A 26,913-nucleotide genomic window follows, 5' to 3' on the forward strand; every position below is an offset into this window, starting at 1 on the left:
TATAAATTAGGATTAGAAAGATTGTTGTAGTGAAAACTGACTTCTTTCAAAGTATGAATATATATATATATATATATAGGATTCTACATGCTTATATATTTATTTTAATAAAATAAGAAATTAATTAAAATTTTTAACATGTTATAATTATTACATTAAAAAATTAGATAATTTTGATAGAATTAGTGAATACTCTTGTCTGTTTCGCATATATTATTATTATTATTATTATTACTTTTTATTAAATAAAAAGCAGAGTGACAAGACTTCAGCATCATCATCTTGTCTTTAATTGTTTTTTTCACACAATGGAGGGGTTATCCATTAATTCAATTTCTTTATGGATATGCTAAAAATTTCAAATTAATGTTTAAATTTGTTTGTTTTAATATTTAGTCTCAAATAAAATTAGGAAAATACCCAATTCAAAAATTTAAAAACTTTTCCCATGATGATTCCTTGGGTTTGGGCTTTTTGGTTGTTCTTCTCACTTTTAGATTCTTTTATATATTTTAGGAGGGATTGGGACTTTTACTTACATTTTGCTTTGACCTCCTTTTTCGTTTTGAATTTTTTTTTTTTTTTTGTGGGCACCATGAGTTGGGCCGAGCCCATTACCCCACAACAGACAGGCCTGTGAGAAAAAAAAAAATAAATTATTGATTTGTAGGTTGAAGTTTAGAGTTCTATTATTCTGGGCTAAGATTTTATTTTATTTTATTATTTTAAATTTTTTAGTCCCAATTTAGTATTGAATGATTTACCTCCATTCAACTACTTTACCCAAGTGAAATTCCTTAATTGAAAATTTTAAATCTTTAGTACTTTAACAGATAATTTTTAAATTGTGGGTATGATTCTATTTTATGGAAATTACTAATTTATTTAATAAATAATTTCAATGTTTTTAAGGAAGACACATGCTGAAAAATGAACAGATATTATGTAGGTTGATGTCATTAGTAATACGGTGGTACGCAATAATTGATTTATAAAATTGTACTCTTTGTTTTTAATAATTTATTTTCAATTATCCTAAAAGAACATTTTTTTGGAAGTTCACTTAAATATGGTGAAACGAGTGATTAAGAAATTAATTACTAAGAAAATTATGTATTATCTTTTACAACGATTTACTAAATTTAGACGGTAAAAATCTTTTATCTTTTATAACGTACTGGAGATAGTAAGTACAAAATCTGTCAAAGGTGGGGGCGGTTGGGATATTGAGATCAATATAAAAATTATAATTATAACAAAAATAATTAAAATTACGATAATTAGGATACGTTTTAACTAAAAGTAATATTAATAAACAACAAATTTGAACTAACTTCCTATTTTATGGGTTCTTTAAAAGAAAATGCAGTGTATTTTTAATTTTATACAAAAGATTTAGAAACAATTATTTAAGAAAAAAAATAAAAAGAGATGGGAATGAATCGAAAAAAAATATTAATATAATAAATAGTGCAAATTGACATGTTATAAATGGCTGGTTGCCTTTTCAAATCACAGTATATATCTGGAAAGGTCACGGTAACGGTAACGGAGAAGAAACGAAATGAACCTCAGACGATATTGTTGACGCACACGTGGACGACGGAATTACTGATACCACAAACAAAACGTGGAAGTTTACATGTAAAACGACATCACCAACAACAGTGACGTTATATAATACGACAAGGACTTCTCCTACGTACTCAGTTCATCCTAACTTTGCGCGCTCTTCGCTCCTCTGAAGAAATACTGTATTTAGTCCATTATTATTTATATTATTTTTATATAAAATATAAAAGATAGACGAAGCAGTCCATAATCTATAGGTAGTTAGGATAAAGCCCGTTACGTACCAATTCTCTCATTCGTAACGGACTCTGCTCATACCAGAAGTTCCTAATTTTGAAATCCCTTCCTTTTCTTCTTATTTGTTAGTATATTAATCTGTCAGATACCACAAGGATAAGCGCATTGCTCTCAGATTGTGTACACAAGTTGATAGAAGAGCAAGCTTTGAATTGAGTGGAGGAGCGAATCGAAGAGAAGCGGTGAACCGAAGAGGTATCGAACATTGATCGGAAGAGGAGAGCTGACAATGGCGGAATCTAATGCGTCGAAGAAGTCTCTGGTCTTTGCTTACTACGTTACTGGCCATGGATTTGGTCACGCCACTCGTGTTGTTGAGGTAACTGATATTCAAGCCTATCTTATTTTTCGAGAAATCACGTTGATTACGATTCTCAACGTAAATTACCCCGGACTTTTTTCTTTTTGAAGCTCACATGTTTTCTCTCCTGCTCGGTAATTGTGTCTCTGTTGTCTGTCTTTTTTTTTTTTTTTTTGAAAGTTATTTTTGAAATGTTTTAGCAAGCGGCATTTGAGAGATAAACAGCCATATGTACATTATCATCGTCGCAGACTATTGGATTTTTTGTTTCTGCATGAATTCGTTTTTGTAATATATGGATATGCAATTGGACCTCTATTCAATTATTAATTTGTTAAAAATCTGATTGTGAAATATTTCTGGTTGATTTATTTATATCACAGTTACTTCTTGTATGATATATAAGTTAATATGTTTAAAATATGATGATTTTCTGTGTTCGGTTTATTTGTTATAAGAAACTAAATTATGATGATCAACGTCAAACTAGACTGAAGTTACGTGCTATCGATTTTTTATTTCAATTTTTTTTGCTATCTCTCACATGATTTTTTTGATACTCGATTAAAATTTCAATAATTAATTTCTATGTTATCTACTTTGGATGTTAATCTATAAGTCTTTCACAGTTGAGTTTTTCCGTCTCTTGCCAACATTTCACAGTTTTGTTTTGATTGATAGGTGGCCCGCAATCTCATCCTAGCGGGGCATGTGGTTCATGTTGTATCTGCTGCTCCGGACTTTGTTTTCACTTCAGAAATACAGTCACCTAAACTTTTCCTCCGAAAGGTTAGTTCGATTCGCGTTTTGTGAAAACAGGGCAAAGATGTCCTACTATAGTTCATCCCATCTTGGAATTTTAAAGAATTTGTTCTTTTTTTTATTGATTCATTTGTTCCATATATATAGTATATCTACCAGTGAGAGGAAAGAAAGGTTAATAACTAGAAACCATTTGTAAGAACAAATTCTCAAGATGATTGACAAACTCCAGTTTGGTTTATTGTATTGTAGAGCTACCTAACTTGTCCAAATCATGCTAGCTTCTATTTTCTCCCTTATATTGTTTGTGCAGACGGATCCATTTCTTTACTTATATATTTTATAGAGTTTGATCCATATATCCCATCCTCAAAGCACCTACAAAGTATCTTGATCCATTTCCAGTTTGTTAGAGAAAAGAGAACGGACAATTATTCTTCTACTTTAGATCATGACCTTCTCTTTCAAAGGAATTCAATCTATAGGTTTTAGGGTTATCAATCTGTGCATTATGCTCATTAATCACAAACTTCATGTATCATGTTCGTGCAACTCCATTGACAAATTTTTTTTTTGTCCGATTACAGGTGTTACTAGACTGCGGAGCTGTTCAGGCAGATGCTTTGACTGTTGATCGCCTTGCCTCCTTGGAAAAGGTCTGTTGTAAACTTTATGATATGATACAAAGTGTTGTGCTCGTAGTCATGCTGATCTAATTCAAAGTGAATGCCAACTAGTACAATCACTCTAGTTTACATTTTATCCTTGGTTTATTGTTATTCATTGATGTTAATGTTGTTTTCATTCTTTAGTTTGATATCTCTCTTGATCTTCAATTTCCAATTTCTCCTGTATCTGTCTATTAATTTATGTTTTTTTTTTGTTCCTTCTGTTTGTTATTATAGTATTCTCAGACTGCAGTAATACCACGAGATTCTATTTTGGCAACGGAGGTGGAATGGCTAAAGTCTATCAAAGCTGACCTTGTGGTACTTGAATACATGCAATATTTTCTACAGTTTTGCCCTGCAACTTCTCGATTGTCTTTTGTATATAATAAGGGATATAGATTTTTCACAGCTGGTAACCTTCTAGTTTCTAGTGCCCGTTATATATAGCAATATGTATGGGTCTTCTTCCCTTCTCTTCAACAAAGGTCTTGTTATGATTATGCTTTTATGAATTCAGGTTTCAGATGTTGTCCCCGTCGCATGTCGAGCGGCAGTAAATGCTGGAATTCTTTCTGTTTGCGTTACAAACTTTAGGTAACTTGTGGATTTTGAATTGATCTTTTAAATTGACAAGTTAGCTTTTTGTCGTGCAATACAGCATTCATGATTATGTAGTTTAAGACTTACTCTTCAAGCAGAAGCTTTCTTCAGTATTTATGATTAACTCTTCCAAGCAGTATTATGAGGAAATTGCTAGAGGTCACCTTCCTAGATGGAAGTTTGGCATAATAATCTCTTCAAGCCATTCATGTCTAGCAAAAAAGAAATCAATTAATTCTAGGAGGTCATAATAGTATAGTAAGGCATACGAACCAAGGAAAATTTGAACACATTCATTAGGTTTTGGAGAATATCATTGATGCATTTGTTTGAAACCTTTGATGTATCATTGGGTTGTCATTGCTCTTTTATAAGTGGCCTGGTGAAGCATTTTTATAGTTTGTTCTTTTAGGAGTTATACGCGGTTGCATATTTTTAAGAATATTATATTACTTCTTAACTGAAACAGAAAAAAATATCACGTTAATTAATCAAATTCAAAAATTATTTTCATTTTTTAAGCATTATAAAAGATTCTAAGCTTTTTTTGTTTCTTTTTTTTTCTAAATAAAATAAAAGATTTCGATACAACAGTTGCCAAGCTTAAAATCGTTAAGATGTATGGAAATTCTTTCTGTGAAGATGTTTTATGAGAATTTCACTGAAAAGGGCTGCATACTTATCCATGACATGGAACATTTTGTGTTAATTTGTATAAATATATGGTAGTTTCAGTTATCAAGTCTGTTATGATGTTGTAGAGCACAAGTTGAAATGCCCATATATGACTTAACTGAACTGAAGAACCAACATTAGTGGAAGCAGGCTGGTAATTTACCAAGTTTTTGGTGCAGACACATGAAACTCTCTAAGAGTACATCGAGGTTTCTGCAGTTTCATTTTATAAAACTTCCTCTCTTTTTAGGGGGGTAGGGTTGCTTTAACATTAAATATAACAGTGTTGCTAAAAATTAGCTCTATATCAGGACTTCTGTTTTCTTGTGTGCATAAATGTTTCCTTCAGTGAAGGTAAGAGGTAGAACAGCAGTCAAATTGTTGTCTAAGAATCTTGGTTTTCTTGCTGATAATTCATTTTCTATGTTTTCTTTATATGCATATTGGTTGCTTAAGTCTCAATGTGCATCTCATGTCATCATATCCAGCTAGAGCATAGCACCGTACTGCATCCAAATAGCTAAACCCAAATATTTTCTTGTCCAAACACTTTATTTAGGATAATGGGTGACCACTAAAGTGTTCCTTAAGCCAGAAAAATATTTAAAAAAGTACACGACAGAAATCAATACTAAAGTAATTATATGGAGCTAATTCATGCAGGACTTACAAATAAAATTGACACTATATTATGATTCAAACTTTCAAATCTGGATATAAGCCTCTAAAACATTCTTTTATGTATTAATTTAGATAGTTAGGTTACTGACTAGATTGAGTTTTGATAAAATTTCATGTATTTCATTTTCTATGCAATTCATAAGCTGGATAAATTACTGAAGTATTCCAGATTGGTGAGGTTTGATTCCTTAATACATTGTCCAAGAAGTCTTATTTCCTCTTTCTGGAAACTTTTGCAGTTGGGACTTCATTTATGCAGAATATGTGATGGCAGCTGGACACAATCATCGATCAATTGTCTGGCAGGTAATCATTAATCCTCTCCTTTGTGTGGATTTAATATACTTATGGCATTGTGCCTAGAGGACTAGCTGTATCATTTTTTTTGAAATAAAAAGTATAAAATATTCATTAATTAATTACAAACACTAAGGGGGTACCACCACCCATGTACAAGAAATATTTACATGTCAATCAATAAAGTTATCTAAATTCTCCATGGAATGCAAAAAATTACCCGTAGCCACTGAGCCAAAGGCTGATACCATTTAGCTCTAGCCTTATTATTTTAATTAGTGCAAAGACAGACTATTTGTTTAACCATGTTTCTTTTAGAAAGTAATTATAATTTTGGATGCTTTGAAACCTGTAATCTCTGCCATCTTTTAGGGGTATGAATTATATATTTTCTTATATTTTCTTTTAGGGGAATCAAATATAAACAGATTTCGGAATCTATACTTTGTGAATCCAATGGTAAATAGGGTTAGAAGTCATCATGTCATGTTTTGTAATTAAGTAATGGTGAATTGCAATTGCTGTACATTCTTATTTATCTCAAAGAAAATCCTAGAATATACTCTGAAAATGCGTACCATTCGGAAGTATTTTTTTGTAGAACCCCGAGAGAAGGAGCTGTTAAGCTTGCTTCTTAGTGAATACAACTCAAAACACCTAATGGCAAAGGGCTAGTTATTGGGAAATTTCTCTTCATTAAGTAAAAGGAGGATATTTTGAACCCAACAATTCCTCTTAGGGCTTATTCCTTTTCTTTTCTTTTTCCCCTTTTTTGAAGAATAGTATTTACTTATTTTTGGTTGCATGTTTATCAGCAAAAAGTCTGAGGTTAGTTGTCAGTAGTTGTTAACTTTCAGGTAGAATTTCCAGTCCATCTAGATGATTGCAATGCAGGAGAACTGCTTCCACATGTCATATAGAACTGAATGTCTACCATATATTTCTCCCTGATCCTATTTGCTAATTATCTCATATCTTAGGAGCTGAATATGGTGCTTATCGATTTGTTTTGCTATTACATTGTCTGAAGTTAAACTTGGATAGATATTTTTCCACTCATTGATTAATTTATAAGCTAAATAGCAACTGAAGCATCATATTGTCTTTCTTATAAACTGTTTCATATCTTGTAATCACATGATTATTTCACCTAGTAATCATTTAACCTTTTTATTTTTGGTTCCAATAATTGTTACTCATTCTATCCATTTCTGTGACCTTTCTACACATGCAGATAGCTGAAGATTATTCCCACTGTGAATTTTTGATACGTCTACCGGGGTACTGTCCTAGTAAGTTGTCACAAGCATGTTCTTGGTGCTTTTTCTTTCCAGAAAGAAATTGATTCTCTTCTGATGTATGCTTTTTTTTTTTTTTTGTGGTTTCCCAGTGCCTGCTTTTCGTGATGTTATTGATATACCTCTTGTTGTGAGGAGGTTACACAAATCTAGAGAAGAGGTTGGTCTTAGTAGCACTACAAATTTGATCAAATATTATGTCAAATGTGCTCCAACCTCAATTGATAGTTTCTTTGTGCCGCAGGTGAGGAAAGAGCTTGGAGTTAAGGACAACATGAAGCTAGTAATTTTCAATTTTGGTGGTCAGGTAAACAGTAATTGTCATGTTTGGTTATATATCGCTAAACTTCACAAATATTTCATGCTTAGTATTTTATTGCTTCTTTCAAAATAAAACCTGACAGCTAAATCTTAAATGTTCTTCGAGAAGAAGTTGGGATTTTAGACATAATTTTTAGTATGAGAGTTCTAGTTGTTTTATTGATGTTTATATGAGAAACACTTTCAAGTTCCATCCTCCCACTTTCCCTTGCATGCTTCTTCTTTTTATTATCCTTTTGTCTTTCATAAATAATGTATACAAAGAAAAGAATTCCATTATGTATTATTAGAATTATTTAATGAAGTCTGATTTTCAATATTATTATTTTAGACTCTTTCTTCTGTGCTCTCGATGAACAAGGATAGTGGTTTTACTTTTGGCCTTGTCAATTACTTAAGGCAGCTGATCCAATTATGCTAGCGGAAATCTTTCGTTTTAGTTACTTGCTTCCTTATTGTTATAATTCAATTAGTTTCTTGGTAATTGAGTTTATCAATCAAGAATTCCATAGAATGTGCAGCGAGTGTCTTGTCCTTGAAATTATAGCTGTCTATTACAGAGAATTACTCCTCAATACTGACAGGTATTTGCATGGGAAGAAGTAAAGTCCACATGTCCACCCTATTGCCTTAAATACAAAAGAAACCTAAAATTCTAATAAAAATGAGATACATTAAGTTTTCTCTTTTCTTATTAGACATGAAGTTGGGTAAATTCAGAATTTGGAGAGATAGAAAATACTTGTTAGTTATTGTAACCTTGGTTATATCCCTGTTTTATGGTAAGAATTCTGCAGGTGGAATATTCTCATTTTCTGTCAGCCATTGTAATTTCAGAATATTGTTTAATTTTTTTTTTAAAGGAAAAAAAATCATTCTTTTTGTTCTGATGGAGTTTGATACGCTTTTTAGCTATAAGACTAATTTTCTTATTTAATGCTTTCATCTAATCACTTGCAGCCAGCTGGATGGAATTTAAAGGAGGAGTATTTACCGGCTGGTTGGTTGTGCCTTGTAAGTCATTAGCATATGTTCTATAAAGTGATTTCATCTGTAATAAATTTAGGAAGGATTTCCTTTTAGAATTTGATATGATGAGTTTTGTTCTTCGATGGTATAGGTCTGTGGTGCTTCAGAGAAGCAGCAGTTTCCCCCTAATTTCATCAAACTCCCAAAAGATGTCTATACCCCTGATCTGATTGCAGCTTCAGACTGCATGCTTGGTATTATAGTTTTATTTGTTAACTTTTTTAAGCTAAAGGCCATGTAAACCTGAAATTGGTTTTGGATTTTGTGTTCTGTACTAGGAAAAATTGGGTATGGAACAGTTAGCGAAGCTCTTGCATATAAGTTGCCATTTGTGTTTGTGCGGAGAGATTACTTTAACGAAGAACCATTTTTGAGGAATATGCTTGAGGTAGGATAAGTTGGCAATGCTTCTTTTCTTCATTTTCCCCCATCCTTTGATCCTCCTCTCAAAAATTGCTAACTTCTCCATATTATTTCTCTTCTTTGTGCACAGTTCTACCAGAGTGGTGTTGAGATGATAAGGAGAGATCTGCTGACTGGATGCTGGAGACCCTACCTTGAGCGTGCCCTCTGCTTAAAACCATGCTACGATGGAGGCATCAATGGTGGTGAGGTATATCTACAACTTTCACGTTTCTTTACTGTAATGCTTAGCTAAAATGACAGTAGCCCTAGCAATTTTTTTTTCTTTTTTTCGTTTTTAATGATGATATGGCTATCATTAGTTTAGAAAAACCAAATTCCAAGTCATGTGAACCCCCTAAACTTCTACATTATCCATGAAGTTACCCCTCTCAATTTGAGTATCCTACCAAGGCCTCATGAAGTAGAATTACCTAACCAAAATGCAGCATTGCAATTTACCTTGACAATCATGTTCTTTGGGGAACAAGGATAGAAAATGTCCTACTGCATGTAAAAAATAAAAATACCCTTATTGTATAAGGAAAGAAAATGCAGCATACCAGTTGAATTAGAAAAGGGAAAAATTAAGAAGCTGCAGCATACCAATATGATGATATGGCTATTATTGGTTCAATTCCTACCCTATTTTCTTTTTAACTGCTAGAATATTCGTAATGTATATAACTGGCTCATAATTTTCACATTTGAGTAAATGTAATTTTGCTTTCAATTTTTTGAGATTGATCTTAATTTACTAGAGAATTCTTAATTCTTCTCAACTATGGTTGGAATCAGCGTTAGTCCGTAGAGAACTCAAGCCAAGGGTGGAATTGGGTAACATAAAAGTTTTGATCCAATTCTACGTACAAAGAAGATTACACTAATAAAGTAATATGATACAACTTAAACTAAACAAGGCATGCATTATTACGTCTAGGAAAATCTATAACTATTGCTCCCAAAATCTTAACTCTAAAGTCAAGGGATATCTATAATTTTTGCTTTTCATAATCCTCAAGGCTCAGTTATGCATCAAATCACCTTTTCATTTGAACTGAATGAAGTGTAATTTAGAACTTGAGTTTCTGCTGACTCTTCACCATAGATGATTTAATTGATTGATCTCTGTGCTGGATGACCTGAAGAAGAACTCTGGATAGTTTAGTTTTAAACTGAGTCCTTGAAGAAGGAACAGAAATTAACTTGGTTGACATTAGCAGGTTCCTTTTTCCTCTATTGTATGCTGTTATCCATTGAATGAAATATAAAGGCTGGTTTTATCAAGAATCCAGTGCTAAGGTTGGCATCGGCTCATAAAAATTTAAACTGCCAAATGCGGCAAGTTTTGCTACTTGAACTATTTTTTCCTTTTTTATGGAAGCATATTAGTTTTCTTAGATTTTTCTTTCAAGTTTCTTTTATTAACATAATGGCCTTGCTGTGCTGTCAATTACTCTGGCTGTTGTAGCTATTAATTGATTGACCTAGTTCCGATTTCAGGTGGCTGCTCAAATACTGCAAGATACAGCTTTAGGAAAAAAACATTCTTCAAATAATGTAAGTTAAATTCAGCTTCCTATCATCCTGCTCATAAAAAATCATAGGTGTCCATATTTTTCTGGTATAAATAATGCACGCATTGAAAACAATGAAGGTCCTGTACAAGTTTTCTCTGGCAGATGTAAAAATGTGCTTTGAAGCAAAAAAGGAACTGATTGAGACAAAGCAAACCACTTTTTTTTTTTTTGTCAGAAGGAAAATAAATCAATGCTTACCTCTTAGATTTCTTAGCATCCGGAAAATGTTAAGAATAAATTAATATCTAGACAGAGAATGCTCCTCACTCTTTTTTTCTTGGAAATAAGAGAATGCTTCTCACTCTTCATATTTAGTGGACTCCTATCTTTAAGGCTGTGTTTTGAATAAATAAAGATGTATTTTTAGAATTCATTTGCATATGTACATTTAGTTTGACTATTAGATGACGTAAATTGTATTAGGATGATAAAAAAATCTGATATTATTTGAAATTTTATGCAAAATTAATAATGTATTCCTAATTTTTTATCAAACCTAATAGAATTTAGAATATATTATTCCAATTTCATAAAAATTCGATATGAAATACTTTTCTTCACTTAACAAGTATTTTTGCCATCTTTTGGCTCAACTACTTGTAAATTTGTATATTAATCCAAAAAATTTCTAGATTTGGTCCAAGCGTGGTCTAAAAGGCTTAAAATAAATGAATGGACACCAAAAGCATGACTGTTTCTCCTACATCATACCTATCCTAAAGGCAAAAAGAACATGGAACAATGGAGGAAGAGGAAGGCAATTTACTTGTTAGCTACCTAGTTATGTTACACTTACATGAACTTACACCTGTTTTGTTGTGCTTCACAAAATTGTTTCTCATTGCTGATTAAAATCCTCCCAAAATACTAAGCTATATAATCATCTTTCTTTCAAACAAAAGAAAGTACTTCTTGTTTTGAACATTAACTTTGTTGCATAAAATGAAAAATGCAACCCCTGTATCTTCTCAATTGTGAGTCAAACAAACCAGCTTTGGATCTCAAATTTTTCATTCCATATCCAAATGATGAACGAGGAAAGAATACTTGTTTAGGGTAATCATATCACAACTGGGAAAAGGCTTACAAATTGTCCCGTTCACAATTTACGTCATGAGAGAAGAGTACATTCATTTTAATATTATGTAATATGCAAAACATTCTATCTATTCCTAATATTCTTCTGTTACTAATCCTAAGGACTATCCTCCTTGTCCTCCCTTTGCTTTGTTATCATCATCACTACTATTAATATAATCCTTTTGGAATATCTTATACCTCTTCAAAAAGTTCCACGAAGTGGGGACTTTCGTGAAATCTAGTAATTCTACTTTTTTGTTTTTGATACCTAAGGCGGAGAGAACTATTAATATCAAGAATTTCAGTCCTATTAGTTGAGCTGGGGGTGTGTACAAGGTCATAGTGAAGGTGTAACTAGGCGTATGACAAAATTATTCCTTTTATTATCTTTTGGGTTGTGTGGAAAGAGAGAAATAGAAGGATTTTTGAAGAGGTGGGAGAGGATGTTGATAAGATTAGAGGTAGATGGTATCAAACCTTGGGATTATTAGCTACGGGTAATTCTTGGTATTCCATAGAAGATTTAAGTAACCTTATCAATTGACATGTAAATATCCTTTACATGGGTCACCCTCTTGGTACTTGGTAATCAACGAATACTTATATTTGTTATAAAAAAAAAACCTTCAACCTCAGGCCTTCGTAATCCTTACCCCAATGATGCCTCATTACACATGAAGTCTCCTTTTATCATCCTTCAGGAAATATGTTTCTCCTCAGGATTTTGACAAAGGATTGCTTGAGAAACCTTTTATTGACTTCACAGTCCTCCCTGGTGGAGAAACAGTTAATTGAAAGAGGTACATCTGGTGATTCTTAACTTAGTAGATAATCGATTATTTTACCTAGAATTACCCCTATTCTCCACTTCAATCTAATCTTACCTCCGTCTTGCTGTTGTTGAATGATGCCTAGATATTTCATGATTGATTTGAAGTTGTGGCATTCTGCTACTTAGCAAGAATATCTGCTTTTTGTTATGTGAAATTATCTGAATAAGTTATTTGTTGTTATCTTTCTGCTTTATTCTGCATTAGATGTATCTTATGCCCATCACTAGTTTGTACGAAATTTTATTTATGAAATTTAAATGGCAGTTTTTCTACTAAGCAACTTGGTAATTTTAAGTAAATTTGTTCAACTATTCTTTAGCAGTTCTCTTCCTTGGTTATCTCTACTGTCAAATTCATCATTGTCTTTAAAGCTTGATTATGTGGATAATATCTTGTTAGCTATGTCTCAAATCAAAATAGCAGCTTTTACTCGGAAAATCATGTTTGAGCTCTTAGAAAAATTTCCAAATATTTATAGGGAGAATCCTGAGTGTACGGAATTACTTATTTGCTCTTTATTAGCAGCTTTACACAATTACTTCAATATCCATATCTGGAAATATAAAAAGTAGGGTATTTACTAGGTCTTTAACAGTGACTTGAAGCTAGAACTAGAAATAAACATCATTTCCTAATGTATCAAGTCATTATCTTTTTAACTGATTTACTTAATTCTCCTCTTAAAATTAACAATACATATAATAATTTAAGTGATTGTATTTTTGTCCACTGATCTTAATATATCTTCTTCTTTTATTAAAAAATATATAAATTTAAGTGATGAAGAAATATTTGTAATATATACATATATATTTATATATTAATGTTTTTTACAAAGATAGTTATTAAATCGTTAGCACCACATAAAAATATTTCTCCTAAAATAGCTGTTAATATGAATAACATAAACTCAATTATAGTCATATAAATATCTAGTAATTAGTACTTTATGCAAACATAGAACTGTTTATTTTTCAATAAGAATTTATTCGCTTTAGGTAACTTAAAACAGCATACTGGTTTAAGCAAATTTTTTTCTTACTGCACTTTCCTCCATGTAAAGGTGATTCGCCATAGAGGCTCCTTATGGGATGTTGATATACAACCACATATAAGTAACTGATCTCAGTTAAAGCCGAGTGCATGCGCCTTTGTTTATACAACCTTTCATGGCAATGCACAGATGTGAAGGGAGGCATGGTCCCTGCTCCCAAAAATTCAGAAATCCTTATACATATATCTGTCAATTCAACATTTTATGTAAAGGAAAAACATGTCACTACTTTTAGTTAACATTTTTCCATATTCCACCCTGAGATCCCAGAAAAGCCACAAATTTGTTGTATGATGATAAAAAAATGTTACCAACTTTACTTAGCATATATTGCTTTTAGTTCTATTCTCACGAGTTTGGTATGATGAAACCTATCTATCTTCCTTTCCCCCAAAATAAACGATCTTCACTAAAATTTTCTTTCATGATACCATTACTGCCTGATCTTTTATGGGCAAAATCTATATATCCTCTAGATGGATCTAAGTTACAGTAGAACGAACCAGTGGATCTTCTTTTACTGATGATACATCTTTTTTAACAAGAAAAAGGAATTACAGAGGGTGCTTACACTGTGCAGTTGCATGGCAGCTTTGGTCTAAGCTTTTTTTTGCAGTATATGCCAAGTTGTGGGTTTGCTCTCATACATTGGAGGTTTTTAGTAGGAAAAAAGTTTTGGGAGGAAGGAGGAATTAAGGTTTTGTGGTGTGGCACTATTTTACTGGTTGTTGGGTTCTATGGTTGGAATGCTATACTACAATTTTGAATTATCATGCTCAATATTCTGTCTAATTAGGGATAGGTAGTGTTCCCTTCGTCTTTGTGAGATAAAACACACAAGAGATATACTTTATCTAGCTTGCAAAGGAAGTAGAAGGCTACTTTGTTGATCTCTTCACATTTTCCTTTCTTCTTGTTTTGTATTTCATTTTCTTTTCTTGTCAGAGATACTGTCCTCTCATCTTGTATTTCTGTTTCTCTCTTTATATAGTCCTTCCCTATTTTTTCCCCAAAAAAAGATGAAGGTCAGAGAGAAGACCATAAGTTAACAATAGGGTGTCTACAATTCCTAATCATGTTACATAACATCCATGTTAGATTTGTGTTGATCCAAGAAGAACAAAGTTACCCTTAAGTGGAGATGACAGTAAAGCTAAAACAATTGAAGTGTAATGCAGTGAAGCTACAATCCAAGAAATACATCACTGGTAGGACTTATACAAGAAAAGCTTTTTAAAGAAACAAAATGTGCAAGTTCTTCCAAACCCAAAAAGTTCGCATAACAAACTAATAAAATAATCAAAAGCCAGAAAATCTCTGAAAATATAGTGATATTTTGGACCATGGGGAGGCGCCATGAATACAGAACAAATCTTGGAGGACATTTTCGTATTTTGGGAATTGGTTGTACTGGCATTTTATGCTGCTTAGGAAGAAGGCAACAATTAGATCATGACAGCCATAGTGTAACAGGTGGAGTACAGAGCAATATGGTCAAGTGGAGAGAGTAATGATAACAAACATATTTATGGCACCCTTGATTTTCTCTACTCTTAAGTTTATACACTAATTGGACCTTGATGAGACACCATGAAGCACAGACGAAGTTGAATGGTCATTTTGCATTTTGCAGAATTTGCCATGTTGGCGGTTTAGGCAACTCCGAGAGTTGGTAGCAATACCACGATGGTCCGACTATTATTGGTTGGTCTTCAGAGCAAGGTAGTTCAAGAGGAGAGAAAAGTGATTTAACAAACACATTTATAATGCAAGAAAATGAAGGTAGCAAGTTTCCTTTTAGACAGATATGGAAGGGTAATGCTCCTCCCAAGGTAGTTTTCTTTGCATGGGAAGCCAATAAAGGTTGTATTCTGACGATTGATAAATTGTTTAGAAGGGGTATGATTATGGTGAATGGATGCTATTTGTGTAAAGGAGTTGCGGAGACACTTGTAGACATGTTCTCTTATGATGCCTGATAGCTTACAAGTTATGGTTGATGATTCATAATATATTGGGTATCAGCTGGGTGATAGCTGGATTGGTTAGAGATGAAATCTGGGCATGGAAGAGCATAAGTTGACGGGGCAAGATTTTGATTTTATTTCACTCGTCATTTTCTGGATGTTTTGAAATGAGAGGAATAGAACTTTTGAGGGGGTAGAGGATGTGAGAGATTTTGAAAGGATTAGGAATAGATAGTTTCAGACCCTTAGTTTTTTTATGCGGGGTTATCCTCTATATTCAATAGAGAATTTTGGAGACTTTATTGACATTTTAATAGATATGTAAATATTTGTATATAGGTTAATATCTTCTTGGTGCTTGTTAATGTTATTCACACTTTTATTTTTTATTTTTAAAAGCAAACACATTTATAACACATTTGATTCTCTTTAAGCTTGTGGTCTGGTATCTGACACTAATTCCATGCATGTGGGTTGAGTTATATTGATCAACAAATGCAATGCAGTTTTGCATTTATAGGCACTTATTCTGATAACTCCACTATCATTATTTCAGTTCATACATCTTGTTTGTATCATTTTTACATATCTCTTAGAGTAGGGTGATAGCTTTTGTTATTGAAAGATGAACTCAAAATGGATATGTTTGCTGCCTTCGTCCTACTTTCTACACACACCGCCATTGGTGCTACTTTAAGAGAGAAACTTTACTCCTCAATTCCAATTAGATTGTTGTTTATATTCCTCTTCTCAGCTTGCCACTAATCATTGCGCTTAAATCTTTCCTAATATAGCTTAGTGGAGCAAGGAGATTGCGAGATGCCATAATTCTTGGGTTTCAACTGCAAAGAGCTCCTGGTAGAGATATATCTGTTCCAGAATGGTATAATATGGCAGAAACTGAACTTAGTCTTCGCTCTGCATTACCAACTGGTCAATTAACTCAAATAAGTTCTCAGTGAGTATCAGAGCACTCTCTTTAATGCTCCTTTTTGAAATTAACTTGTGTATGTTAGAAGTACTATCTCCTGTAAGTTTCTGAACATTCCTTTTTTATAGTTCTTCAAAGAGTTTTTTAATTCACATTTTTGTTTTTTTCATTCTAAGCAGATGCATAGAAGGCTTTGAAATTCTTCATGGGGATCATCTGGGCCTTTCTGATACAGTTAGCTTCTTGAGTGGCTTGGAACAACTAGCTTCTGTATCTGAGTCATCTAAAAGTACCAAAAATCCAACTAGGGAGAATCTGGCTGCTGCTACACTATTCAACTGGGAGGTCTCTGCTTCTTTTTTGGTTCCTTGTGTGATTTATTCAAAATTCTAGAGGAACACAAAAAAAACTAAATATAAGCATGTGGAAATATATGATTGTACTTTTCGATAAAAAAATTCATATGATTGTACTTTGACGACTATGTCTTAAATCATTGTAAATTCTTTATGAGCACACTACAAACAGAAAGAGAAAACTAAGTAAATGTTTCAAAAAGAAACATGGATAATTACAAACAGCTAATCGTTATCATACTCATAAATTGGAAGAAGCCGGATAGATGTCCTTTTTATAAAGATAGAATAGAGGTCCAGTTATTTTTTTGGTAAAATAAGTTTTACATTTTTCTTGTATTCTTGGCTACCTTTCTTTCTCCTTGTCTGAAGAAAGCTTTAGTTTATTCACGTGATGCTACTTTCTTGACATGGTTTTTGGTACTTCAGGAGGAAATCTTTGTGGCAAGGGCACCTGGGAGGCTAGATGTAATTGGAGGCATCGCAGACTATTCAGGAAGCCTTGTCTTGCTAGTCAGTCTATTTTGGCCATTAGCTCCCCTTTCTCATTCTCCATCATCTCATTCTTAGCAATAAGCAAAAGCATGCACTGAAATGAGATACGTATCTGTATGTTGACATGCTCAATTTTGTTAGAATCTCACAGGACTTTTGACTGCTTGAATTTTCTCACAGATGCCTACAAAAGAAGCTTGCCATGTTGCTGTTCAGAGGAATCACCCAAGCAAGCAAAAGCTGTGGAAGCATGCTCAAGCTAGGCAGCATGCCAAAGAAACCCCTATTGTTGAAATTGTATGTGTTTGCTTTGTTTTTACTTACTTCCACTGAAAATAAATATTCTCATAGCATTAGTTCTGGCTCTAATAATTTCAAGGAGCTTGCTTCTTGACTAGGTGTTTCCCTTCCATAGATAACTTCTAGTTGAACTAATGCCTGATTAAAGTTCTGAACCGACAACAAAAAATGTGACGATTCCTTTTGAATAAATAATATTTATTTGAAGTTGTGCTTGGTTAAGCTTCTGATGTAACAATCCAAAATCTGATAAATTTATGGGGATTATTATGAACACAAAACGAAAACTGTCCTAGTAGAAAATTGATTCAAAATATGTGTAGGGAATCTGAAAACCAACAGCATTCTTTTTTACCTACTGCAGAAACAAGGATTGCATGAACATGACCAACCTCAAAATTTTTCCTTGATGGCTTCTAATTCCTCTTAACATATTAAGAAAATATAAAAAGTAAAAAAACTAAAAGTCTATTCGCTCCATCCCATTAAATAAATATTGGATTGTGACCTAATCATACTTAGTTTGCAGGTTCAGGTATCCTATTTGTTATCGTCCTCTCTTTTTCCTTTCTTTTCCTCTCTTAATAATTGGTTTTTGGTTATATCAGGTATCATTTGGGTCAGAATTAAGTAATCGTGGGCCAACATTTGATATGGACTTATCTGATTTCTTGGATGGTGAGAATCCAATATCCTATGAGAAGGCATGCAAATACTTTGCACAGGATCCTTCTCAAAGGTTAGTTATTCTTCTTGCTTGGATATTAACTCCGCTGTGATTTTCTTACTCATAATGTGGAAAATTGTTTTAGGTGGGCGGCATATGTTGCAGGGGTAATTCTTGTACTGATGAAAGAATTAGGGGTTTGCTTTCAGGACAGTATCAGCATACTGGTATGTACATTACCTTTATAGTTAGTCATATTTTATTGGCAATTGGTAAACTACCTTTCCTTCCTTGTAAACACATTGAAAAACTTTTGTTTTGTAATTAAACAAAGTTAACCAGAAACTTTGTTGCCTGAGTGATTATCAAGGAGAAATGTCTCTCATATGTATGACTTCTAGAGGATTAAGTATGACATCTTCGTAATCATTTTCTTTTCTTTAAAGATCTGCAGTTTCTATAATGTTTGGAAACTTCATTTTGTCTGACTTTCATGGAGAGACTAATAACGTGGTAAATGCATCCAATTTTCTTAGCTTGATGATTTTTTTTTTCATAATAAAACCAGGTTTCCTCTGCAGTTCCAGAAGGCAAGGGGGTTTCTTCTTCGGCTGCATTGGAAGTGGCTACCTTGTCTGCTATTGCTGCTGCACATGGTTTGTATAATTATCAGAATGTTCCTATAGAAATGGTAGATGGTATACTATATTAAGTAGGTGCATAGCGTTTGTGTGATATTTTCCTCCAGAACAAATTATGCCTGCTTAAAAGGAAAAACACTTTAAGAACTAATTAACTGGGGGAAGCATTTTTTTGGTTTGAATAATTTTATTTGAAATATTTTGATATTTAAAGGACTTTTCTGCAATTATTCCAATTATTGATCATAGCTAGCATTCTCGAGTCAACTTTTTTTCGATCTATTATTTTCTCATATATACCTTGAAATTAGATAGACATAGAGAAAGCATACTCTTTCTGAAGTTTCAGTACACATGCCGTTACTCTATATTTTCCATCATTGACTGATCGCAAACCTTTAAGGTTTTACCAATGGAACTTGCCTATATGATTTATCTCAACATTGAATTTATGAAGTTCTCCGTCCATTCTTATCTGCTTCTTTTTTCTGCTCTCTACTTGCAGGTTTGGACCTTGCTCCTAGAGATGTTGCTTTGCTTTGCCAGAAGGTATGCTCATAAAGCAGATTTTCTTTTTCAAATTTCTTTGAGCTCTATCTGCATGTTATTTGAGAAGAGAACTATAGGTGGAGAATCATGTTGTTGGAGCTCCATGTGGGGTGATGGACCAGATGGCTTCTGCATGTGGCGAAGCAAACAAACTTCTTGCAATGGTATGCCAGGTAAGTATCATCATGAGGGTTAAATATTCAGTGTTTTATCATAAACACTCCCGCAGTTTCTAATTTATCTCAGGTTGGACCCTAAATTTTTAGTTATAACAATCTGATGTTGCATTTTTATCATTACAAATCGGATCCTCCATTTAAAATTTCTGTTTAGATGAACCATAACTCTGCGCGGCACTTTTAACAGAAAAAGGTACTGACACGTATCTAGGGATAATTTTTCAAAAAAAAATAATAATAAAACGCAAAGCTTCCTGGCTGGTCGCCTGTGCTTCACTAGCTGTCCCGTTCTCTGTCACGCTAATCAAGGTGGTGGTAGGTTGATCTTCGCCGTCCATCCTGGCATCATCAAGACCCACATCTTCACCCTCCTCGCCGGCCCCCTAGCCATGTCTCCGCCGCCTGCGCTTCCTCCCATTTATATCCGCTCCCCAAGGACAAAAAGCTCTAGCGAGACATCTGTACAGCCACATGGCCTTCGACTTCCAACCCTCACGTCACCGACGCCAGCTCCACATTCCACGGGCCATTGGTCATCTGATTCCTTCCCAATTTTCGATGAGCAATCCTCAGATACACCTCTCGGTTCATCTGGTTCGCAGCGATCATGGCGAGAGGTCAAGGTCGGGGATATGGTGCTCTGGAGGACGTTGTGGAGTGTGGTGGTGAGGTGCACGGGCAAGGAAGGAGGGGAACGGCAGGTGCGCTAGGTGAGTAAGTGATGGAGGGAAGGAGCTTGAGCGAGAGGGAGAGTTTGATAATTCTTGGAGGTGCAAAGGAAGGAGGGAGGACGCAAAAAAGAAGCTCAAAGAGTATTGAAAGGGGAAGAGGATTTGGGGATAGAGTGAGCAGAATATGGAGAGAGAGAGAGAGAGAGAGAGAGAGAGAGAGAGAGAGAGAGAGACCCAACTGACAAAGATGAAGAAAGGAAGATGAAATGCTGAAAATACTTCTCCCCGTACCAGTCATGAGTAAGCTCACACGAGTGGAGCGTGTGCAGGCACTATTAAACTAAACTGAATTTTAAGCGGAGGGTTCAATTTGTAATCTGGTGATAATGCAAAGTTAAATTGTTGGAACTATTAATTGGGATACCATCTGAGACAGATCAAAAACTGCAGGGATGATTTATGATAGAAGCCCAGATAAAATGTCTTTTTTTAAATGTCGGACTTGAGCACACACATTGTCCTCTTTGCAGCCTGCTGAGGTGCTAGGAGTTGTCGAGATACCTGCCCATGTTCGATTTTGGGGGATTGATTCTGGAATAAGACACAGGTATATGGCTTTAAACATTCTTCTTGTGGTTATTTTTCGTTCTGACTCTGGGAATTGCACAAAAAGTATGGTCTGCTTAGATGTCTCCTTCTTAAGATAATTCCATGCATTTAAAGTAGCTACCTTTCTACTGTTGGTCTCTTCAGCATAAGTTCACAAGTACTAATTTTTGAGTTGCTGCACGCATAGATGTAGGTAACTACAGTGTCTACATCAATGGTTTGGACAGTTCCTCTATATAAAATTCGTCAATGTAAAGAAAGAATAAAATCTTATGGTTAATGATGCTCATGACCGGCTAGTTCCTTTGAGAAAGCTTCTGACTTTAAGTCATTTACCAACGGCATTAACAATAGCTCTGACAATCCAATTTTTCATGGCTAGTTTCCTATCAGCACTTCTACACATAAAAGATAGGGATAACTAATGCCTGCATCTCATTGGCTCAGAGTTAAAAAAAATTCAAAATCATTCATCTTTGAAGTGGAAGAATAACTGCATCTTTTCCTTTTTCTTTTGAGCAGAAAATGAAAATCGTCCATCAATAAGTAAGAGGTTGCCCTTGCATAGTGTTTATCAACTATGAATGTAATGTTTTGCATCCCTTCCCTTAGATTCAAAGGCAGATTATTCAGATGGAGGCCAGCTTTCTGATTTTAATGTCTAGTTGTTTTCGTTGCATCAAATTTCAGAAATAAAGAACAAGGGACACTACTTTTTTTGACATGTAATTACAGTTAACATGGTTATTGATGTATCTAGCTGTTGACTGCAATTATATTTCCTTAATCCAGTGTCGGTGGTTCAGATTATGGTTCCGTGCGAATAGGGGCTTTCATGGGCAGGAAGATTATAAAATCGTTGGCTGCTGCATCATCATCAATCTCTTTGCCAGGAAATAACCCTGAAGAAATTGAGGAGGACAGCTTTGAGTTACTTGCAGAGGAGGAATCGTTGGATTACTTATGCAACCTCACACCTCATAGGTAAATTTTTTTTTTTTCCTGAGGAACATAGGTAATGTATTTGGTTAAGGTACCTCAGAGTTACTACTATTTGGAAAGGGTAATCAATAATTGCATCTACTTCTGAGAGTATCTGCCTGTAGTGTGAAGCTATTCATGTGATACTTGTATAGATTAAACTAAAATCAAGAAGATAGAGAGAACATAAAGAATTTAATGTAAGTGGCAATGTGGCTATTCTAAAGAAGCCATATATGATATTTGCATTATAAAAACATGTTATTCTGTGTTCTAAAAGATCATTTTTGTTTTACAAACACACACCTAATACAATTTTATGAATAAACATATGCATCATACATGAATTTTGGAAATGAAAACTAAAAAGTATTTTAGGTGACAATTGGAACCTTAATTTTACCAGTCGGATATCTATCCGAAATTAAAATGCTAAGATTTTACCTACTTTGTCTATGTATGTATTGTACAGGTATGAAGCTCTATATGCAAATAAGATTCCAGAGTCCACTACCGGGGAAGAATTCATTAAGATGTATAAAGATCATAATGATTCAGTCACAACAATAGACCAAAAAGTCAGCTATGCAGTAAGAGCACCCACTGCGCATCCAATTTATGAGAACTTCCGTGTTAAGGTCAGCAACCAGTGTAATATAACATGCATATCTTAGAGGAAAGAATCATTTGTTATCTATAATTCCTATGTTGGAAACTGAAATTAAGAGGATGTCAAAGATTAGAACATTTGTGTTTCTACCATTTTTGATAAATTATTTTATGTTTTCTGCATTATATATATATATATATATATTATTATGTTATTTAGAAAGAATGTTGCCATATTTTCTTTCCTTTTTCTCAGACTAATTGGTCACTGGACTTGTTTGAATAAACAACCAACCTTTAATTTCTATCCATGTTACTCAATGTTTCTTCTGTCCCTTCATGTCAACTAACTGATGCACTTCAATTAAATTTCTAGGCTTTTAAAGCATTGCTAACAGCTGCTACTTCCGAGGAACAACTCACTGCTCTTGGGGAACTAATGTATCAGGTATCCACTCAACATTGATAGTTTCTACTTATAACAGCTCATGACATAATTTGCATTGTGGTTAACAAGAAATTATTGTGTACAAGAAAATACTCTGATGTGGTATCTCTTCTCTTTACATAAATGACTTCATCCATGAATCTTCCTAGTCACTGTAATTTTTTCTTCCAGTAACAATTAGAAGGATTATCGCCTCAATATATACATTTTGTACAATTTCTTTTTGTGATTCACAGTTAATTTCTCTCTTTGCTTGCAGTGTCATTACAGTTATAGTAAGTGCGGACTTGGCTCCGATGGAACAGATAGGCTTGTAAGATTAGTACAAAAAATGCAACACTCTAAGATCTCAAAATCCGAAAACGGTACACTGTATGGAGCAAAGATCACTGGCGGAGGCAGTGGTGGGACTGTTTGTGTGTTTGGGAAGAATTCCTTGAGAAGCAGTGAACAAATTCTTCAGGTAGCTATTTGCCCTTTCATTTTTTTTGTCCATATTTAGTCTCTGTTCCTTGTTTGTGAAATTTTTTTGACACTGCTGATATCTGTATTTCCAGATTCAGCAGAAATACAAAGATGACACTGGATTTATGCCATATGTCTTTGACGGTTCTTCACCGGGTGCTGGCAAGTTTGGATATCTAAAAATTCGTCGCCTCACCTATGCGAAATCTATTTAATTTCCTTAAGAAATTATTTATTTATTCATTCAGTTTGGCATAAGAATATATATCTTGGCCGGACCAGCCAAATAAATGCTCTTGGAAAAATGACATCTATTACCCAATTTGCCAATTCTTTGTGCTGTTGCACTAGAATATTTTTCGTATTCAATTTTTTTTTTTTTTAAATAAAAAGTATTAATTGTGTATTAGTAAGGTACTAAAATGGGAGGTACTGTCGTATACAAAAATTTACAATAAAATTAGTGGATAGATGACAATTCTAAAACCTACATCCCTAATAATGTTATGCTCTAACAATATAGATATAAAATAATGTAACAATTTATCTTTTAATTTAATCATGCTACTTGATTCATTATCAAATTGATAATAAGAAGAAACATAAAAGAAGACTTTTTTTTTTTTCCAGATTCCACACAAGTAGATCATCCTCACAAAAACAATTTCTGTTCCGCCCGAAACCTATAACAAACCTTCATATTCCCCCAACTCCTAATCATTTAGATTTCTGTTAACATTAACGGACCAAACCACATTCCTATCAGACCTCTAGTAAGCCTAAAAAACAATCGTATTCTTGTTTTGTGAAACACTGAAGATGCATGGAAATCTCCCCTTAAGGCTGCCACCCCCCACCCAATCATCTTCTCATAAATTAATTTAATTCCTCCTACTCAGTTTCTCCTTAGTGCAGTACATACGGTTATCACCCACATCACCCCACAAAATATCTACATTCTAGTTTCACCGGAATGGTTAGAGTAGAAAAATAATATATTAGGAGGTCCTCTGTAAGCCTGCTTTTAATTAAGGTATATCTACTTCCTTTATAGAGAAAATTTCTTTTCCAGCCCGCAAGTCTTTTCTCAAATAAATCAATAATGTAAGTTGATCATTGTATTTAACCCTCAAAGGAGTCCCAAGATATTTGAAAGAGAATTTTACCTCCTTACATCCTAAAATCAAACCATAAGAGCCAGCCTCACTGCTGCCACCGATTCTCGCTAATTCGAACTCGAAGAGATTTATTTTAACCCCCGACACAGCTTAAAACCATAATAAAATACATATAAAATGTAATAGGTTCTTCAAATCTGGTTGGTAGAAATATAAGTGTATCATCAGCAAATAATAAATAAGACACCTCCAATGTGTTGTCACTATTCCCCACCATAACACCCCTCAGTAAATTAAGATCTTTAGCTCTCTCAAGTAGCCCGTTTAAGCCCTTGCCTTAAACCTCTTGAATTGTTAAAGACATCTATGCGTTTATAGATGTCTTTATTACGAAAATACCTAAGAGAGTTACATTTTTATATAATACTCAAAACATAAAGCATAATAGTTACGTTGCTCTATAACTAGTAGAATAATTTTATTACTTCAAAAAAACAAAAGTCATAATTTAATAACTATTCAATAGGAGTGAAACAAGGTTGTAATGCATTAGCTATTTAGTAAAATGGAATTGTAATTACATTATGTTATTCAATTCACAACAAGAGTAGTTCATTGGTCATACAACATTATTTTATTTGTTCGATTGTAATGAGATTAGAATAGATTTGTGATTAGCTTTAAATTACTAGAATATGCTTTTATTTTATTTGTTTGAAAATACATTTTAATGTATCTACAGTATAATACCATAATGTAATTAATAATTAAGAATTAAAATGTTATTAAACTATTAAAATTATACAAGTATAAATTAATAATTAAATTTCTTGAATTCTATATAAAAATTTATAAATTTGAATAAATTTTTATGTTCTATTACAGTTCTATTAGTTAGTCCGACAATTTGTGAAAATATCTTAAAATTTTTAATTTTCATTTCGGTTTTATTATTATTATTTTCATTGTTAAGTAAATGTTTTACAAATCAATGCATCTAAAATTTAAAAAATAAAAATTTAAAAATATATTTTTTTTTGTTCAAACAGATTCAATTGTTCAATGGGAAATTAACTTATACATTTTCTGATTCATCTGATTGTGTAAGGATTTAGAAGTTGTCTCAAAACAGGAAGTAGTGACAGTTTGGGAACCAAAGGTTTCAAATTTAGTGCGCACAAATATTTCTATTCACTAAATTCTGAATAAATTATGAAGAGTGGGTAATATGAAGGGGATGATTAAGGAGGTGAAGAAAGGTAAATGCTGCAAAAGTCATGGTTGTCAATTATAAATACTAATTACTAGACCTTGATATTTTGAAAAACTATAATTTTAAATGTTATATTCGAAGTTAAATTAACACTATGTAGTGAAGAAGGCTAACTTCTATTGGCGAATGTTTTCTTGCTTGGGAGAAAAGCACAAATTTATGGGCTCGAGAAAAGCTGGTGTTTCAACTGCTTGTTCATTCATTTGAGCATGCTCCTGAAAATTGTTGGCAAGGCTGGAAGAGGCAAGAAGGGTGATTTTGTTTGATTACTTGACTCCCCAAATGGGTTTTCCCTCCATTAAGATAATTAACTTAAACTACGAGCACAATAGTTGCTTATTAACATGAGTGAATCAGAAGAAAATAAGGATCTGCTTTTAGTTTCTTATTTTTTTCAAGACTTTTGTGGGTAGACAGGTTTTTTGGTAAGTATATAAAATTATATATTTGTAGAATAATCAAATAAGAAATAAAACAATTTTCTGAAAACACTAAAAAATAATATTTTAATTTTTTTTAATTAACTAATTTGTATGGTTTTATGAATAAGATACATATAAATTTAAAAACAAAATAACAAAATTAACTAAAAGACGTTTTTATATATCAAATACAACCTAACTTTTTAAGAAAATATTATAAAGTATATATATATATATATATTTTACTTTTTACATTAAAACCATATTTTTACTAGTATATGTACGTGACACTTGAAGCCGCTAAGAGATATTGGGAAGCAAAGCATCACCGTTTATCGGAAAGCAGTGAATATTTTGTAAAAAACAAAAAATGAGAATATTAACAAATTGTTACTTCATTACTTTTACCTTTCTTTGAAAAATTTTACTGCAAATTTGTTGTGAGATATTGAAAAAGATGTTAGAAAAAAATTTATCTAATCACCCTCGAATTTCAGCAAAAGACTAGGAACATTTAAAGTAACTGAAATTATTTGTATTTAAAAGAAGATTACACTAATGCTGAAATTACCGAAAACATTACAATATATTATTATTATTTTTTTAATAGAGAAGAGCATATTTTAGTTGTTTATTAAAATAATTTTCACTCAATGCATTTTATTCCAATCAATATTTTACTTTGAAAACTTGGTTAACACCGATCTCTCTTCTCTTCTCTTCTCTTTTCTTTTCCTCCACCCAAAAGCCGAAGGGACGAAAATGAGCTCAGGATACGA

General features: G+C 33.1%; 1 protein-coding gene across 1 annotated transcript; it reads left to right on the top strand.

Annotated features, from left to right (window-relative positions):
• The first annotated feature begins 1,775 nt into the window (after positions 1-1,775).
• Positions 1,776-23,676, top strand: LOC110809818 (L-arabinokinase-like). Its single transcript, XM_088207253.1, has 29 exons — positions 1,776-2,188; positions 2,852-2,959; positions 3,520-3,588; positions 3,838-3,921; positions 4,121-4,197; positions 5,799-5,865; positions 7,091-7,148; positions 7,247-7,314; positions 7,399-7,461; positions 8,436-8,489; positions 8,596-8,698; positions 8,783-8,892; positions 8,998-9,117; positions 10,410-10,466; positions 16,215-16,378; positions 16,531-16,696; positions 17,137-17,220; positions 17,383-17,499; positions 18,111-18,241; positions 18,315-18,396; positions 18,738-18,825; positions 19,316-19,359; positions 19,437-19,532; positions 20,740-20,816; positions 21,611-21,802; positions 22,272-22,437; positions 22,785-22,856; positions 23,116-23,319; positions 23,414-23,676. Exons 1-29 carry the CDS (start codon positions 2,099-2,101, stop codon positions 23,534-23,536), a joined length of 2,934 nt encoding a protein of 977 aa, XP_088063379.1. The 5' UTR covers positions 1,776-2,098; the 3' UTR covers positions 23,537-23,676.
• The last annotated feature ends 3,237 nt before the right edge of the window (positions 23,677-26,913 follow it).

Source organism: Carica papaya, chromosome 7 (genome assembly GCF_054855325.1).
Source record: "Carica papaya isolate Zhongbai chromosome 7, ASM5485532v1, whole genome shotgun sequence".
NCBI classification, from domain to species: domain Eukaryota; kingdom Viridiplantae; phylum Streptophyta; class Magnoliopsida; order Brassicales; family Caricaceae; genus Carica; species Carica papaya.

What these genes read in the sequence shown, in the direction of transcription:
- LOC110809818 (XM_088207253.1), top strand. Translation starts at nt 2,099, where the DNA reads ATGGCGGAATCTAATGCGTCGAAGAAGTCTCTGGTCTTTGCTTACTAC. An exon ending in GCCTTGCCTCCTTGGAAAAG is followed by an intron (nt 3,589 to 3,837) that starts GTCTGTTGTAAA and finishes TTGTTATTATAG; the next exon opens with TATTCTCAGACTGCAGTAAT. An exon ending in AAACCCCTATTGTTGAAATT is followed by an intron (nt 17,500 to 18,110) that starts GTATGTGTTTGC and finishes TGGTTATATCAG; the next exon opens with GTATCATTTGGGTCAGAATT.